Genomic DNA, 19,487 nt, shown 5'->3' on the forward strand with positions numbered 1-19,487 from the left:
AAAAAAAAAGAAAATCAGAACAAAGCAAAACTGACAAAGTGTATTGTCCACCTTTGTTCCAAGGTTCCCGCAGCCTTTTTCCACGGTGTTTTTGTTCTCCTGCTTGGTCTTGCCATTTGGTCTCGCCCAAGATGTCGGCTCTGAGCCCGGGAGGTTCTAAAGTACATGATTTCTTACTTCAGCTTCAAGTTCCACTAGCTATACGCCTTCAAACTTTTTAAATGTTCCTATCTCTGTGGTTCCGAGTTTTGGACCTCTGCCCTGGATCTGCTTTGTCTGGTATTATGTGGTATGGCTGACGGCGAACTTCACTGCACCTCCACCTTAGCCGCCATCAAGCCCCGCCTCTCCCTATGGGTTTTTATTCATATAAACTCTCACCTTTTTCTAAGAAAAATGGACATCTTTGTAAATCCTGGTGTGGTTCTGTTGGACAAGTACAAGTCATTCCTTGGAAACCCTATACAGGGTTGCTATGAGTCAAAACCAATTAGATGGCACTTAACAACAGCAATAATATACAGGCAACATTTTGCTTTGTATTGTTAAAAGAAAAGCCATTATTATTATTATTTTTTTTTGGACCTTAATAACCTCCCTCTTCAGAACGAAGCACTAGATGACTGGCACCATCCAAACACCAGCAAAATCGGCAAACTCTAGGGCCTAGATACCCATTACCCCTGTAACTCAATCCTATACAACTCCTTTCCCATGAAGAAAGAATAGAAAACTCTGATAAAGCAAAGGCCCCTTTATAGATATAACTTGTATTTTGTTGGAGGAAAGGCTGTGTTTGAGTCTATATTAAGTATCACCAAGTGTCAGAGTTTAGTACCTTAGTGTGTACAAGTTTAACCCTAGTAAACTGGGAATATTATTTGAAATCAGGAAAATATAGTGAAAAAAACAATGAAAATAGTTTACTTTCTTCTTGGGAAAGGAGGTTGAAGGAATCATTGCCTTCAAGTAATAAAAATTAGAAATTTTTCAGATTCAATTCCCAATATATTTTTTTGTTTTATTTTTCCTTTTGAAGTGAATTTAAACAGAGAAGTCTGCAATGTGGTGCACTGGACACAAACATAAAGTATGTTTTGCTTAAATCAACATTACAAAAACATCAAAAGCCTTCTTCAATTTATCCATTTCTTACACTTCTCTATCAGCTCTGTCTAGTCTGTTTAACTTATTTAACAGGGCTTCAGACCTGTTCTTCCTGCTTCAGTGATGACCAACAACGCAAAATTAGAACAGACCTGGATTTGGAAAATGTGGATGAACTGGAACAGGAAAAATCATGGTTCAGTGGCCTGCTAGAAACTTAATCTTTTCTTAAAAAACAAGGGTAGAATGCGCAATGCATAGCAACCACATCTCTAGACTGGCTGAGTTGGAAGCAACGGTGCCTAGTCAAAGATGGTAGTTTGAATATGTATTGCTCATCATAATCTTGGCAATAATCTAGCCTCCTGCATCAGGCTCCTGAAAGGGCTCCCAATGCCTCTTCTGAGTCTCCATTGCAGGGCCTCGACATATAATTCTTTCTGTTTTGCTTTACCCAAAATTGTAAAATTTGGGTCTATTCTGATTTTGTTTAGTCAGTCATGACTTAATTATTTTGAACAGATTCAAAGCCCTGCTTATTTATGCTTCCTGCCCAGTAAAAAACACATACATTTGCAATCCAAAGTCAACAGACTGTCTTGATGGCATACTCTTATGACTCTTACTACACTTGGAATGTTAGGACGTTCAGAGGTAACCAAAACACTTTAATAAAAAATAATAATAGTAGCAGTTAAGAATTTACTATGTTCCAGGTCCCTTTTTAAGGGTTTTATATTTGATTGTTGTTGTTAAGTCGAGTCAGTTCTGACTCATAGAGACTCTGTATAGGGTTTCTGAGGAGCAGCTGGTAGGTTTGAGCTGCCGATCTTATGGTTCGAAGTCCAGTGCTGACTCACAGTGCTACATCAGAAGTCCTCCTTCTATATGATGGGGCTTCAAAAAGTTTGTGGAAAAATAAAATTAAAAGGTAATGGGGTTTTTCCATGAACTTTTTGACACCCCCTTGTATGATACCTTATAATGTAGGCAATAAATATCCTTCCTAGTTTACATGAAAGGCTTTACATGAAAAGGTTGCCTAATATTATGGAACTAGGTGGCTGGGCTGAGGGGATTTGAACCCAGATCTCCCTTTACCTCTAAAATCCATGCTTTTAATTAAGTTAGGTATAATTCTAACCTCTACTTGAGTGTGTGATCATATAGCCATACAACATACTGGTCTTTTTGTTGTTGTTGTTAAGTGCCGTGGAGTCGGTTCCGACTCATAGTGACCCTGTACAGGGTTTCCGAGGCTGTAAATCTTTATGGGAGCAGAATGCCTCATCTTTCTCCCGTGGAACAACTGGTAGTTTCGAACTGCTGACTTTGCGGTTCACAGCCCAATTCGTAACCAGTACGCTACCAGAGCTCCTTCTTAGGAAACTTATAAGCACCGGGATAGACTGAATTGTGTCTCCCAAAAGTATGAGTCAAGATGATGTGGGGAGATGGAGCGGCTAGGAACTCTAGTCCCAGAGAGGGAGAGGGGCTGTGTGCTGACGACTGGGGGGAAGGCTTATGGAGTGTACCCTTTGGTTGGTTGATGATGCATGGAGGGGATTGTAACCATGGCAATGTATCAATATACGACAGGATGACATAAAGCTAATGTTCTCCCATGTACACTATCACATAATTCACAATAAAACAGTTAAAAATAAAAAAGTATGAGTGAACTTGGCTGGGCTATGAGTCTCAGTGGTTGGGCAATTATATAATAATGTAATATGACAGTTACATGATTATTCTCCATGATGTGATAAATCAACAAGCGAACTATGGATAGGCTGCAACACCTTTAGTCCCATCATAAGTCTGATACATTGTAAGGGAGTTTCCCCAGGGGGATTGTCATTGTTGTTAAATGCTGTCGAGTCGATTCCAACCCATAGTGACCCTGTATAGGGTTTCCAAGGAACAGCTGGTGAGCTTGAACCACTGACTTTGCAGTTCAAACGACTTTGTGGTCTGATGCATTAACCCACAGTGCCACACTAGGACTCCTACAAGAGATTAAAGGAGCGAGAAGTGAGCAGAGTAAGAGGGACCTACTACCACCAAGAAAGAAGAGTGGGGGGTGGAGTGCATTCTTTGGACCTGGAGTTCCTACACTGTGAAGCTCCTAGATCTAGGGAAAGACTGATGTCAAGACACATGGAGATTGCCAAGGAATGCTGAAGGAGACAAGGACCTTTCTTCAGAGCTAGCGCTCTGAATTCGAACTTCTAGCCTCCTAAACTGTGAGAGAATACATTTGTGAAAGCAGAAATCCTTGAGGTTTCTGTTATAGCAGCACTAGGTAACTGAGATAAGCATGTACTTAAAACTTTCTAAGACTTATCACAAGTATGTTGTCTTCCTCACTGTTGCTGTTAGGTGCTGTCGAGTCAGTTCAGATTCAGAGCGACTTTATATGTGACAGAACAAAATGCTGCCCAGTCCTGTGCCATCTTCACAATCATAGTTAAGCTTGAGCCCATTGCTGCTGCCTCTGTGCCAGTCCAGTTCACTGAGGGGTCTTCCTCTTCTTCACTGACTCCCCACAGTACCAAGTATGATATCCTTCTCCAGGGGCTGGTCCTTCCTGATAATATGAGAGATGAAGTCTTGCCATCCTGGCTTCTATGGTACATTCTAGCTATACGTCTTCCAACACAAGATTTTTGTTTGTTCTTCTAGCAGTTATTGGTACTTTTAGTATTCTTCTCCAACACTGTAACTCAAATGTATCAATTCTTCTACTTTCCCATGCATATGAGGCTACTGAAAATATCATAGCTTGGGTCAGGTACACTTTAGTCCTCAAACTGACATCTAATTGTTGTTATGTGCCGTGGAGTTGGTTCTGACCCATAGCAACCCTGTACAGGGTTTCTGAGGCTGTAAATCTTTACGGGAGCAGAAAGCCTCATCTTTCTCCCGTGGATATCTAATTGAGGACTACAAAATTCATGCACAATTTACTACTCAACTACTTTCAGCCACAATCCTTACATGTTTTTTAGTAATTCCAGATTTACCACTACATAAAGGACCTTTCCATTCCTCAACTTCTCCTCTGTATAGAGCTCACTGTGAATGAGTTAACATTTTTGACTATTCTGGCTTATCCCAGAGATTGATCTCATACATCATATGAGTTAGTCTACTCTCCCTGTGCCTTCGTGGCTAAAGTGTTGCTGGGCAGAACATTAACAGGACGGTCAGTGATCAGATGTTACTAAGCTTAATTCATGAATTCCAACTTTATGGACAGGGACAGGCAATATTTAGTTCCTTAGTTAACAGGATTATTATGAACTTCCTTGTTAAGCCTGGAGTTCTTTATAATGTAGGGCTAGTGAAGGGGGAACACGCCAAAAAAAAAAAAAAGCTCCTCATGCAAAAGAAAGGCTTAAATGCATCTTTAAGAAGAAACAAGGTTTCGGAGTGGGAAACTTACCAGCATCTGTTCAAAAAGAACCAGCACTTGCTCATCTGAAACATCTTGCAATGACTGTGCTGTGGGATCATCCCCATATGATGCAGATGAATTTCTATGAGCAGAACTGGGCTTTTCCTTTTCCTTCTTACTTCTTATGCTGGTAAATCTCTCCAGCTGAGGAAGCGAAAAAAAAAAAAATATTAGCAGCAATTCATCTTCATCTACACAGAAAAACCAAACATCAAATAGCCAATCCTCTAACCTCATCTACATGTGTGGTTCCTCTGGTTCGTGGGCAGTTCAAATCTTCTGGCATGAAAAGGCAATATCAGTCTTCCTCATATCTAATTTAGTATACTGACTTTACTCTCATCTTCATTGAAAGATGAGAGAACTAAAGTACAGAGATTTGAAAGTTCTTTAAAAAGAAGAAACTTTGTCCTTGCACTCCCCTGCCATTTCTAAGCTGTTTTTGTAGCAACAGAGTTGAAAGTATCTCATATGCAGAAATCGCTCAATACAATGTCCTGTTTCCTTCCCCCACTACCATTGAGTCAATTCTGACTCATAGAGGCCCTATGGTTTTTGAGGCTGTAAATTTTTGTGGGAGCAGAGAGCTCCTGAGGAGCACCAGGTGGATTTGAACTGTTGGCCTTGTGGTTAGCAGTCCAGTGCTTATCTTACAGTGCCACCAAGGTTCCTTCTGTTTCCTTCTAGCTACCCAATAATAAATAAGGGAAGGCCCCCAGAGGACCCTTCTCTTCAAGAGGTTAGATTTTAATTGATCTAAGTCATACATGGTAAACACCGTAAAAATCAGAAAACATTCCTTTTTCTACTTTTGTAAGGTCCATAGCACTTGTGTTATGAAGACAGCAAAAATTCAATACCTACTTCTCAAATTAGAACAAATGTAGTCAGCTAAGAATATAATGTACTTCAGAGGCATATAGACCCCATCTGTCAAACAAATGTTCACTAACCATTCCTCAACCTATAAGTACAGCTGTTCCTATCAAAAAGAGCCACCAATAAGCTACAGCTTATCAGTTCTACACATTTGAAAATAATAAATGTCTACTATCACTGTAAGGTTGCAAGTAATAGTACTGGCACCCAGACCAATAGTTAGCTTGGAGTTTAATGAGCATGCCTATCCTAGAAGCTGATGAGTGTGTCAGGGAAATGCATGCAATGGGCCAAATACATAGCAAAGGGTTAGGAAAAGCCTTGGGATTCTCTGGGAACAGAACCCAAATCACCATTACAAGTTACAGAAAGTCATAGTTAACGACAACCGGTAAATATCGTAGTGTAGGAAATGATCTAGAACATGCACATGGCTAAACAAAATTTCCTTACCTCATCTGCCATGAGCCGCTTCAGAGTCTAAGAAACAGGAGAAAGAAGGGAGAAGAAAGTGAGGAGGGCTCAGTGAAGTACTGGGAAATATCCCAAACACCAGAGAGGTTGGGGATAAAAAAAGAATCTAAGTTGAAATGACCTAAACTATTTCCCACAAGCTAGAAGAAGATTTCTACCAACTACCCATTATCACATCCCTTCAGTTAAAAGGTAGGAAGAACGTTAAGGTCCCTAACATATGACTCTGTTTTAAAAAAAAAGGTAGAGAATTGAATAGACTCTAAATTCAAACGACCACTAAACATATCACAATGTGCTCAACTTCATTAGTAAATAAGGAAATTCAAATTTAAATCATAAGATACCATTTTGTACTCCCTAGGTTGGCAAAAATGTTCACATCTGTCTAGTTGTAGAGTAATGGGAATTCTCACACACTACTGATGGGAAATTGTGCTGGTGTGGCACGGTAGGATCAGCACTTGACTGCTATCCACAAAGCTGGCGGTTTGAAATACCTACCTGTGGTCAGCAGTCCAGTTATTATCCTATAGTGCCACATACACATGCACTCCAACTCAATATATCAGTTTCTAAATGTCAGTTCTACTGAAACTTGCATGAAAGTAGCAGGATGTACTAATATGAATGTTCACAGCAACATTGTGATATCTAACAGAGAACATTCCAAATATCCATCAAGAGCAAAATGGACAAATAAACTGATATACTGGTGCAATAAACACAATTACGCAAAGAAAGTGAATGAAATTACAGCTACTCACATTATACATAATTTCACAAACAATTCCCAAACCAGACAAAACTGTAATGCACTACAAAATTATAAGGGGAATGATTACCATTACCACAAATGTCAAAACAATGATTAGGGAGAAGAGTTGTGGCTGGAGAAGGGAACAGGCAGGCTTCTAGAGTGCTTACAAGAGTTTACTTCTTGATGTGATTACATGGATATTGTTTATAATTATTCTTTAAACTGTATGTCTTATGTTCTTTTTCTCTGCACTCTGGTAGCGTAGTGGTTACGAATCGGGCTGCGAACCACAAGGTCAGCAATTCAAAACTACCAACTGTTCCACGGGAAAAAGATGAGGATTTCTGCTCCTGTCAAGATTTACAGTCTCGGAAACCCTGTACAGGGTCGCTATGAGTCAGAACTGACTCCACGACACATAACAACAACAACATCCTTCACACATACACACAAAGTTAGAAAAAGCAGGCTCAGGAAAGCAGAAATTATTCCTACTTTATTGGAAACCCTATTTGCTTTTTGTTAGTGTCCTTGAATTAGTACAGTATCTCTTGCCTAATCTTCCTCAATTTATGAAAAACTAGTTCTATCCCTGACAATGTCCTTTCTAACCTTCATCAGGGCAAGAAAAATTTACATCATTACATACATTTTCTATATGAGACTTTGGCTAAAACCAGTATAAACGGTGCATTTTAATTTTGCTCTCCATGGTACAGAGGAGGTCAGCAAGTGTCCCTCAGATCAATGCTAATCACGCACCTAAAATCCTAGGAGCCTTGCTCAACATCAATGGAATTTACAGTCCTTTTGTGTGGACTGCTTGCTAGAAAGCAAAGGCAGAAGGCTGTTGAGGCAGAAAGATACCACCATCCAAGGAGACACACAACAGCTCCTCTTGTTACGTCCCAGAGTCAGCTGGCAGATAGCGGTGAAACAAGTTATAAGAAGGATGGTGTGGAGAGTTGGGCTGTCATTTTAAACTCATTTACCAGAGTTAAACTCATTTGCCCTAAGGGCAATTGCTTCCAGATCTTCCCCCCTAAACTGAAAACCAAGCAAGATCCAAAACTCTGGGATGCATGTCCTAAAGGTAACAGAACATGGGCCTAAAGAAGCAGTGGCAGCTGATTGCTCAAAGCAGCAGTTGAATTGAGGACAGGGAAACTTGCAACCTGTTTTTGCTACTTACACAGTACTCTTGATTCATCTATCTTCCACCCATCCCTACTGGAGTCTTGGTGTAATGCTGAAGGATAAGCACTCGATTGCAAGGTTGGTGATTCAAACTCACCAGTTGCTCTTTGGAAACCCTATACACAGGGTCATTATGGGTCAGAATCGACTTGTTGGCACTCAACATTTCTTGTTCATAACTGATCTCCCTACCTTCTGTCCTGTCTGCCCCAACCAGATCCATTCCCCATACTATATCCAAAAGTAATTTTTCTAAAATGTTAAGCTGTGTGTGCTGCTTCCCCATTTAAAACACATCAGTAGCTCCCCACTGAACTCAGGTTAAATCCAAATTCCTTAGAGTGGCATGTGATGCTCCTGGCTTCTTTCCCTAGTCTCACCTCTCAACAAATCCTCAACTTCAAACTTCTAGTCCTACTGAATTAGTTGCAGGTCTACAAATAGATCATAGTGCCTCACCATTCCAATCTTTTACAATCCTGCTTCCATCAACCTGGATTAGCCTTTCAAGCTAAATCCAACATTCCCTTCAGGATGATACACCTCTAAGAGTCCAGCCACCGATCACCTAGGGTTGAATAGGTACCTACCTCTTCTTGTGTTTCCACAGTTCTTGTTATTGAGTCAATTCTGACTCACAGTGACCCTGTAGAGGTTTTCTAAGGAGTGGCTGGTGGGTCTGAACCACCAATTGTGGTTAGCAGTCCAGTGCTTATCCTACAGTGCTGCACCAGAATTCCATGTTTCCACAGTAAGTATTGACTATCTCATCACACTTAAATTGGATTATAATTGTTTTGTTTTGTTGGTTGGGTAGGGTGGTTTCTAATATATTTCCATTTAACTCACTAGTTTGAATCTTGGTGAATCAATCCAGTCAATGGTTACTTCAATTAGTTGAAGGTTCTGTTTCCGATGTGGGCTGGCATCTGTCCCAGCTGTCAACACCTATCGCAGCTCCTGGCACCTGGTATGTATTGTTGAATTGGTCATCTTTCCCACTATCACAAATACAGTATTTCCTATGACTGATGCCAACTCTCTGGTTCTGTGCTAAAATTAGGGTTAAAAGAACTTAAAAAACAAAAAACCCCATAGCTCGCCATGTTATTCCACTATGATAGGGACAGATAGCTGGTAAAATGTGGAGAGCAGAAGTAACTGACACCCTTGATACCTTTAAGACATGTATATGCCAGTTGTTGGTGTTGTTGTTACGTGCCATTGAGTTGATTCCGACCCATAGCGACCCTGTATAGGGTTTCCGAGGAGGCGCTGGTGAGCTTGAACCGTCGATCTTGCAGTTCAAATGGATTTGCAGTCTGGCGCATTAACCCACAGCACCACACCAGGACTCTATGTGCCAGTAGCTAGGAGATAAAACCCCTGGAAATTTAGGTGCCATCTCTGTGAAATTTCTACAATTAAGTGGTCTGGATAATGTTGGGATATCCAGTCCGAATATAAAGATGGTGCATCTTTGTACCCTCAAACACTAAGAAAAAGGCACGATGTTTGGTGGGCATCTTTGGGTTTCTGACATTTGGTTGTTTTCCTCTGATTCATTTACTCAGGGACCAAAAATAGTTGCAGTTTTGAAAGGAACCCAGAGTAAAAACAATTCCCTGGTTGGTCAGCTATCAATGTAAGAGGCTTAGCAATTTAACATCTTACAAACCAGTAGATCATAAAGTTCTGTCTGTGGCAAATAAGGATTCTGAATGGAGCCTAAGGTAAACCAGGATATAGAATCACAGTGTGATCCCTTAGGGTTGTTTTTTTTAAATAGTTTTCTACTTTTTATTGTGAGTGAAGGTTTAGAGAGTGGCTCATCAGTTTTACATTCAATAAATGATATAAATGATGCCCTTTATTCCATCTCAATGGTTGTAATCCCCTCAATGGAACAGCACCTACCCCACTTCCTCCCTGGGTTCCCCATTTCTAGTCCTCCTTCTTGCCTACTCTTTTGATTTCTGTCCTTAGATAAATGCTGTTCTTTTGACCTTGAATGGATGACCATTCTGTGGCACGCATACCTCATTAGTGTTAATGTCCTTTCTGTATACCTATCTACTACTGCTTGGCTAACATTGAGCCTAGGAGTTGAGGTGGGGAAGATGATTCTAATTTTCTTTGATTGTCTGCCTGCTTTATCCTCTTCCAAACTCAGCTTCCTGAGGGCACAGCCTGAGACTCAGTCATCATATTTCCTATGAATAAATGCTACAACTTGTTGGTGATTTCCTAAAATATCAATTCCTGGTTAAGCCCTCAAAGTCGATTCTACCGCTTCATTGTATCAATGAACATAAACAGGTTGAATAATTCATCAAGATCACATAATTAGGGGTTAAACTGGGTAAAGAACTAAATCAGGTCTCTAGATTCCAAAGCCCAAATCTATGGGAAAAGCCCTCTGCTTTGTTCCAGTCATTAATGTTCTTAAATATAAAGCTCTTGCTTTTAGATAAAAAAAAACACAAAAACATGAAAATCTTCTCATAAGAGAAACAAATTTGATCCTTCTTTAAAAAAAAAAAAAAAACTCATACAGGGCACAAAATTATGAAAACTTCTTAGACATTACCAAACACTTTGAGGGAATGATTTGCTGGGCTTGGGGGCTCAGGACCATAGTTTCAGGAGACACCATGGTCAATTGGCATAACATAGTCCACAAAGAGAAATGTTCTATATCCTACCATGGTGAATAGTGAATAAAATTTAAAATCCTGAGTGGCCATCTAAAGTGCTACTATTTTCCCTTATCCAGAGGAAAGAAAAGTGATAATAATTGAAGATGCTTGGAAGCAACTAGTCCAATGGACTAATGGAACACAGGAAGCCTCCAAAACCCTGAAACCAGAAGAACGAGATGGTGCCAAGTTACCACTACCAACTACTCCAAATGGAGTATATATTAGAAGGTTCTGGATAGAGTGGGAGAAAATGTAGAACAAAACTCTAAATTATAAAAAAAAAAAAAAAGGCTAGGCATACTGGTCATATAGAGGCAGCTAAAACCCCACAACTATGGTCCTTGATCATGCTTCAGGTCTAGAACTGAACTCATTCCCATTGCTCAATTTTTATACAAGCAATAGCTAGGCAGATAGAGGGGACAACAACTAGTGAGGTACACACACCATAAAACAGTCAACCATCGGAGATCAAAAGATCAGTATTTACCTAAGGACAAAATTCAGAAAGATGGAAAAAGAAGGAAGAATGGACACAAGAAACACAGGGAGGCAATGGTTAATTATGTTACATTAAGAGGATTCCAATCAAGATGAAACAAACTTTATAATTTGTTGAATGTAAAATGGCTAACCTGCTCTATAAACCTACACTCAATTCACAATTAAAATTTTTCTAGAAATAAAATTTAAAAAGTATTCAAGCTTTGGTGATGTATGCAGGATAAAGCTACAGTTCTTCCACTAGTCCAACAGAGGGCAGCAACAACCAGCAAAGTAAATCACAGTAAGTAAAGGCAAAACTGTGTTTCAGAATCCAATGGCTGCCCTGGAGCTAATTCTGACTGATAGGGACCCTGGAGGACAGGTTAGAACTGTCCTCCTAACAACAATAAAGTTTCCAAGGCTGTAATCTATGCAGAAGCAGATTGCTACATCTTTCTCCCATGAAGTGACAGGGTTCAACCTGCCAACTTTTTTGGTTGGCAACTAAGCATTATCCACTGAGCCACCAGAGCTCCTTTCAGAACCCAAAACCCACTGTTCTTGTGTCAATTCCAACTCATAATGACCCTATAGTACAGGGTGGTTGGTGGTGGCAGTGTGCCACCGAGTAGGCTCTGACTCATTGCGACCCTGTATAAGGGTTCTGAGGCTGTAAATCTTTATAGGAGTAGAAAACCTCGTCTTTCTCCCACAGAGCGACTGGTAGATTTGAACTACTGACCTTGTAGTTAGCAGCCCAGCTTGTACTCCACTACCCTACTGGGGCTCCTTGGAGAACAGGGTAGAACTGTAAATTTTCATGGAAGCAGACTTCCTCACCTTTTTCCCATGGAGCAGCTGATGGGTTCAAACCACTGCACCATTAGGGTTCCTTCTACAAAACCCAACAGAATACCCAAATAGTAAGTTCAATTCAATTGCTGAAATGGAAACCTGCTGCTACAGTATACGGAGGGTGTTTTGTTTACTTTTTTGATACTGTCAGTTTTTCTTACAGATACTATGTATACAATATTTACAAACAGTAAACTGTGGATATTTTTAAATTGTATCATTAATTGTTTTGTAGATTCTCATGAGATGCAGAACAAGAGGTTCCTGGATCATGAGAATAGAGTTCAGGAAGGTAAATGCTATTAGAGCTGTATTTATGCTTTATGACTCCAACAACATCCAAGCTTATAAAGTTTCTAGTCATGCTACTGGCCCCCAATTCATAGGACCAGGCCATTGTGATCCACAGGACTTTCACTGATTTTCTGTATGATTTTCAGAAGTAGATTGCCAACCCTTTCTTCCTAGTCTGCTTTAGTCTGGAAGTTCTGCTGAAACTTGTTCAGCATTGTAGCAACACACAAGTCGCTACTGACAGATGAATGGTATCTGCCCTTGAGATTCATTGGCTGGGAATCGAACCTGAGCCTCCTGCATGGAAGGCAAGAATTCTAATCATCCTATCAGCTTCTAAATGCTTTCACTTGCAACATTCTCCTCTCTTGTTGTCAATTATCTTCTGCTCCCAAACCAAACCCTGTGTTAAATACCTCACTCCCTGTCCCTCCTATTGAGTTCTACACTGAGAACTTTAACTATATAGATATTGAAGGAAGCATAAATATTGAATGAAATGTTAAAAACAAAAACAAAATATGGCTCATGAGTATAGATTAATTTCCAGGTAAAAGATGGCACACTAAACGAAAGCATCTAATTTTTCTCCTCCTGAAAAATCGACTAAATCTATAGAACTGAAATTTTTATAGCAAATTTGACTCAACAGATCCAAGAAAGCTCAGTCTTAAACCAACAGTAAGAAAAGTCAATAGCAAATCCACATTATACTTAAGAATCCTGATAGACTCAGGAATGAGTGGCATCAGATATCTATGAAACTAGGGGTGGAAGGAGGAGGAGGCTAAAATATGAAGGTTGGCTAAAAAGTGTCTAAGAAGCAGTTAAATCCCTAAATTCCACTCCCTTGATGCTATTAGGAAACTATCCTCTTACTTCTGCACAAGTCTGAAAGTTTATTTTTAGAAGGGACTAAAGCAGTATCTGGATCAGGGAATACCAAGCACAGTTACAGGCAGGGATTCTATGCCAAAAAGGTGGCAGTTAAGTAAGCCTATGGGGTGATGCTGGAGGACTGCTAATCACAAAGTCGGCAGTTCAAACCCACCAGCCACTCCTTGGAAACCCTATATACACAGAGCACAGGGGCACTATGAGTCAACTGACTCAAAGGCACTTAACAACAACAATGCATACTATATGCTAAAACACTTGGCACTCCACCCCCCCCCCCCCACACACACACTCACACTAGTCCCTCAGGAAAATAGCAGTCAGTCAGGCTTTTATCCTTGAGGCAGAAGGTTGGAAAAATCTTTTGAGGAATCAGACAAGCCCAGGAAAAGTGACCTAAGGATGCTTACACAGTTCAAGTAGATCACTCTATTGTCCTGCTGACCAATATGATAATATGCCACTAGCCACATGTAACTATTGAGCATTTTCAAAAGTGGCTAGTAGAGCAGAAAAAAGAATAAGTTTAAAAACTAACATAGGTAGTTATTGGCAAACAAGTATGTTTGCAATATTGTTGGTATATGAAACTATTTTTTTCATTTATAAATTTTAATAGCTCTAAATACAGAGTAAGTATTCCTGATGAAAATTTAGCATCTGTGATAGTTAAGGTTGTGTGTCAACTTGGCTGGGCCAAGATTCTCTCAGTGGCTTGGCAGTTAGGACATAGTAATCCCCCCATAATGAGATTGGCTATGAACAGCCAGTTAATTGAAAGAAAGTACCTCAGGTGTGTACCTTGATTCCAATATATTGGATGCTCAGGCAAAACTTGCTTAATTTTTTCTGGGTCTGGATCCTGCATCTGGCTTGTCATCTGATCTCCAGTTCTCTGGACTTGAGCCAGCAGCCTGCCATATTACCTGCCATCTGACCCATTGATCTAGGGCTCATCAGCCCCTGTAGCTATAGGAGTCAGAAGTCTCCAGCCTGACATTTGGTCCAGGGACTTGAAACTCATCAATCTTAACAATTATATCCATTTACTAGATATAAGCTTCTCTGTGTATGTGTGAATATAAGCTTCCCTGGTTTTGTTTCTCTAGAGAATAACAGCATCTGTGCTGCAAGTATAAAAGACACACTGCAGTTCAAAGACTTAATATTTTTTAAAATGTCAAATACCTCATTAATAACTTTTCATCTAATGCATGTTGAAATAGTTTAGATATATCAGATTAAATAAAATACCTAATTAATTTCACATGTCTTTTCACTTTTCTAAAACGTACCTACTATAAAACTCCCCACACACCTATCTGTTTGTTATACTGTAGTGGTTTTTGCGTGTTGCTGTGATGCTGGAAGCTATGCCACTGGGATTTAAAAAAAAAAAACAGCAGGGTTACCCATGCTGTACAGGTTTCAGCCGAGCTTCAAGGCTAAACACAGACTAAGAAGGAGGAGTAGCTGGTCCATTTCTGAGGGATTAGCCTCTGAAAACCTTATGGGTAGCAGGGAAACATTGCCTGATATAATGCATAAAGACTGACATCCTAGGTATCAGTAACCTGAAATGACTGGTATTGGCCACTTTCAATCTGGCAGTCATATGGTTTACTATGCTTGGAATGACAAATTGAAGAGGAATGGCATCACATTTATCATCAAAAAGAATGTTTCAAGGTCCATCTTGAAGTACAATGCAGTCTATGATAGAATAATATCCATAAGCCTGCAAGGAAGACCAGTAAATACTATTATTCAAATTTACGTACTAATCACTAAGGTCAATGGTGATGATTGATGAATTCTACCAATTTCTTCAGTCTGAAACTGATCAAACATGCAATCAGGATGCATTGAAAATTACTAGTAATTGGAATGTAAAGGTTAGAAACAAAGAAGGATTGTTATTGCTGTTAAGCTAGTTCCGACTCATAGCAATCCTGTATAGGGTTTCCAAGGATCAACTGGTGAGCTTGAACTGCCAACCCTATGGGTTCAAACCAACCTTTCAGTTCAGTGCATTAAACCACAGCATCACACCAGGACTCCAATTACTGGTGAATGGAATGTAAAAGTTAGAAACAAAGAAGAATTAATAGTTGGAAAACATGGCCTTGGTGATAGAAACAAAGCTGGATATTATATGATAGACTTTTGCAAGACCAATAATTTATTCACTGCAAATACTTTTTTCAACAACATAAAAGGCGACTACACACATGGACCTCATGAGATGGCGTACACAGGAATCAAACTGACTACATCTGTGAGAAGAGACAATGGAGAAGCTCAATATCATCAGCCAGGGGTCAACTGTGGAACAGACCATCAGTTGCTCTATGAAAGTTCAAGCGGAAGCTGAAAAAAATTAAAACAAGTACTGAATTTAAAGACCATCTCAAGAACAAATTTAAGGTATTAAACACTGATGACTGAAAACATCATACATGAAGGAAGCAAAAGATCATGAAAAGACAGGAAAGAAAGAAGACAAAGTACAGGTGTCAGAGGAGACTCTGAAACTTGTTCTTAAACATAGAGAAGCTAGCTAAAGTGACTGGAAGAGATGATGAATTAAAAGAGCTGAACAGAAGATCTCAAAGGGCAGCTTGAGAAGACAAAGTAAAATATCATAATGAAATGTGCAAAACCCTAGGGTTAGAAAACCAAAAGGAAAGAACATGTTCAGCATACTTCTCAAGCTGAAAGAACTGAAGAAAAAAGTCAAGCCTTGAACTGCAATATTGAAGGATTCTGTGGTCAAAACAGGTCCTGGAATGGTCAAAACAGGTCCTGGACTTGCAACCATAAGGTCAGTAGTTCAAAACCCACTAGCCATTCTTGGAAACCCAATACTAGGTCACTATGAGTTAGCATGGTATTTTCAATAACCTCATATGCATGTGAAAGCTGGACAGTGAATAAGGAAGCCCATAGAAGAATTGATGCTTTTGAGTTACGGTGTTGGAGGAGAATATTGACAGTGCCATGGACTGCCAAAAGAATCAACTGATCTGTGTTGGAAGAAGTGCAGCCAGAATGCTCCTTGGAGGCCAGGATGGCCAAACTTTGTGTCTCATACTTCAGACATCCAGTCGTTGGAAAAGGATATCATGTTTGGTAAGGTGGAGGGTCAGAGAAAAAAGGATGACCCTCAGAGAGACGGATTGGCAAAGTGTCAACATCAATGGGCTCAAGTGTGGCAACAATAGTGAGGCTGGCCCAGGACCGTAAAGTGTTTTGTTCTGTTGTGCATAGGGTCGCTATGAGTTGGTACCACCTCGATGGCACTTAACAACAACAAGTTAGAATTGAATCAAAAGCACACAACAACAAGAACATGGGCAAAATATTGAATGATCCAGAAAGCATCTAAAGATATAAAGACTATACAGAGTCACTGTACCTGAAAGAAATGGTTGCTGTTTAACCATTTCAGGAAGTTGCATATGAATAAGAACTGGTGGTACTGGATAAAGAACTCCAAGCTACAGAAGGAATTAGTGAAAAACAAGGTTCCAGGAGTTGACAAAATACAAACTGAAATATTTCAACAAACTGATGCAACACTGGAAGTACTCACTCATCTATGGGAGATTTGGAAAACCCAATCTACTGCAAGAGATCCATATCTATGCCTATTCCAAAGGCAGGTAACCTAATAGAAGGCAGAAATCATCAAATAATATTACTAATATCACATGCAAGTAAAATTTTGCTGGAGATAATTCAAAAAAGCTGCAGCAGTACATCAACAGGAAACTACCAGAAATTCAAGCTGGATTCAGAAGAGGATGTGGAACAAGAAATATCACTGCTGACGTCAGTTGGATCTTAGCAGAAAGCAAAGAATACTAGAAAGCTTTTTACTTGTGCTTAATTGACTATGCAAAAGTATTCAACTGTGTGAATCACAGCAAACTATGCAAAGAATGGAAATTCCAGAACACTTAATTGTGCTCATGTGAAATCTACAGACCAAGAGGGAGTCATTCAAACAGAACTAGAGGATATGGAGTGGTTCAAGATCTGGAAAGGTGTGAATTGCGGTTGTGTCCTTTCACCATACTTATTCAATCTGTATGCTGAGCAAATAATATGAGAAGATGGACTATAAGAACATGGCATTAGGATCGCAGGAAGGTTCATAACAATCTCTGACATTCAGAAGTCATAACCTTGCTTGTTGAAAGTGAAGAGGACTTGAAGCACTTGCTGAGGAAGATTAAAAACTACAGCCTGAATTCAGTATGGATTACAACTCAATGTAAAGAAAATGAAAATCCTCACAATTGCACCAATAAACTACATGATAAACGGAGAAAAGATTGAAATTGCCAAGGATTTCATTTTGCCTGGATCTACAATCAATGATCATGGAAAGAGCAGCCAAGAAATCAAACATATTGCATTGGGCAAATCTGCTGCTGAAGACATCTTTCAAGTGTTAGAGAGTGCTCACATGTCACTGAGGACTAAGGTGCACCCAATTCAAGCCATGGTTTTTTCAACTGCCTTATATACATGTGTTAGCTGGACAGTGGAGAAGGAAGACCAGAGAAGAATTGATGCCTTTGAATTATGATGTTGTCAAAGAATAATAAAAGTATTATGGACTGCCAGAAGAACACAAAAATCCATCTTGGAAGAAGTACAATCAGAATGCTCCTTAGAAGTCAGGATGGAAAGAGATTACCTCAAGTACTTTGGATATGTTATCAAAGGGACCAGTCCCTGGAAAACAGTATCATGATTGGTAGAGGGTTATCGAAAAAGAGGAAGACCCCCAATGAGATGGATTGATACAGTGGCTGCAATAATGAGTATAACTACAGTTTGGGGATGGGACAGAATCAGGCATTGTTCTGTTGTGTGCAGGGTTTTTATGAATGGAGCAGACTTGATGGCATCTAACAACAATAGAAATATCTTAAAATTACACATGCAGCTTGCTACTGGGTGGCACTGTCCTACAGATTAAAGCTCGTAGTTGTAAAACTGTACCCAGGTACCAGGTTTTTAATCAACGTTTTAAGTATGGCATTCTTAAATATGTGTAGGCAACCCAGGATTATCAGACATCTGAGGAACACACTTAACAGGAGAAGCAGAAACAGCAACTTGCCAGATAGAAACCATGAGAAAAATTTCATGTTTAAAAAAAATCATTAAGATAGCCTCACAGAAGACCATAATGCCATTTTAAAAAGAAACAAACATTCAGAAGAAGGCGGCGAAAATATGAGAACATGAGAAGAGAAATACAAAACTTAATAGAAGGCCTGGACGGTAAGAGGTGAGAAAATCTGCTAGAAAGTAGAGCAAAAAGATCAGAATGGAAAAAATAAAGAGAAAGGATAGTAAAGAACTCTAAGAGGCCCAATATCCAAATAATAGGAGAAACCAGAAAACAGAGAAACAATAACTCAAGAAAATTTCTCAGATACAGATATTTATGGAATAAAACATATGAGAGAGTGAACAAAGAAAATTTCTAAGGACTGAAGGACAGGTTTCCAGCAAAAAGGACCAAAAAAAAAAAAAGAATCCAACAAAGGACAAAGGCATATCGCTGTTGTTGGAAGTGCCATTGAGTCAATTCCAACCCATAGCAACCCTATATAGGGTTTCCAAGGAGCAGCTGGTGAACTTGAACCACCAACCTTGCAGTTTAAATGACTTTGCAGTCTGGTGCATTATGATCAAGAACCAGTTAAGCACCATCCAGTCAATTCCAACTCACAGCAACCCTGTATAGGGTTTCTGAGGAGCAGCTAGTGAGTCTGAACTGCCAACCTTGTGTTTCCCAGTCCAGTTACTATAGTTCCACAAACAAAGGTATACCATGGTTAAACCTGTATGCTGAGCAAATAATATGAGAAGCTGGGTTATATGAAGAAAAACGTAGCATCAGGATTGGAGGAAGACTCATTAACAACCTGTGATATGCAAATGATACAACCCTGCTTGCTGAAAGTGATGAGGACTTAACACATTTACTGATGAAGATCAAAGAGCACAGCCTTCGGTATGGATTACATCTCAATGTCAAGAAAAAAATACTCACCACTGAACCAATAAACAATTCTTATAACGTAGCAAAGATTGAAGTTGTCAAGGACTTCATTCTTCTTGGATCAACTATCAACACTCATGGAAGCAGCAGTCAAGAAATCAAATGACGTATTGCATTAGGCAAATCTGCTGCACAAGACCTTTTTAAAGTGTTGAAGAGCAAAGATGTCAGCTTGAGGACTAAGGTGCGCCTGACCCAAGCCATGGTATTTTCAATAACCTCATGTGAAAGCTGGACAGTGAATAAGGAAGACGTAGAAGAATTGATGCTTTTGAGTTATGGCGTTGG

General features: G+C 39.6%; 1 protein-coding gene across 2 annotated transcripts in view; it reads right to left on the minus strand.

Moving 5' to 3' along the window:
• The window catches only part of DIAPH1 (diaphanous-related formin 1), a 186,068-nt gene that overhangs the window by 134,306 nt on the left and 32,275 nt on the right, over positions 1–19,487 (minus strand). The window contains exons 2-3 of one of the 2 annotated variants that reach the window (XM_006866193.1): positions 5,900–5,926; positions 4,556–4,711 (exon numbers count right to left, since the gene is read on the minus strand). In XM_006866193.1, the coding sequence (XP_006866255.1) occupies positions 4,556–4,711; positions 5,900–5,926 (183 nt within the window). The remainder of the gene's footprint in view (positions 1–4,555; positions 4,712–5,899; positions 5,927–19,487) is intronic. The other variant, XM_006866192.1, reaches the window with a different exon arrangement.

The sequence above is a fragment of the Chrysochloris asiatica genome, unplaced genomic scaffold (genome assembly GCF_000296735.1).
Source record: "Chrysochloris asiatica unplaced genomic scaffold, ChrAsi1.0 scaffold00087, whole genome shotgun sequence".
NCBI classification, from domain to species: Eukaryota; Metazoa; Chordata; class Mammalia; order Afrosoricida; family Chrysochloridae; genus Chrysochloris; species Chrysochloris asiatica.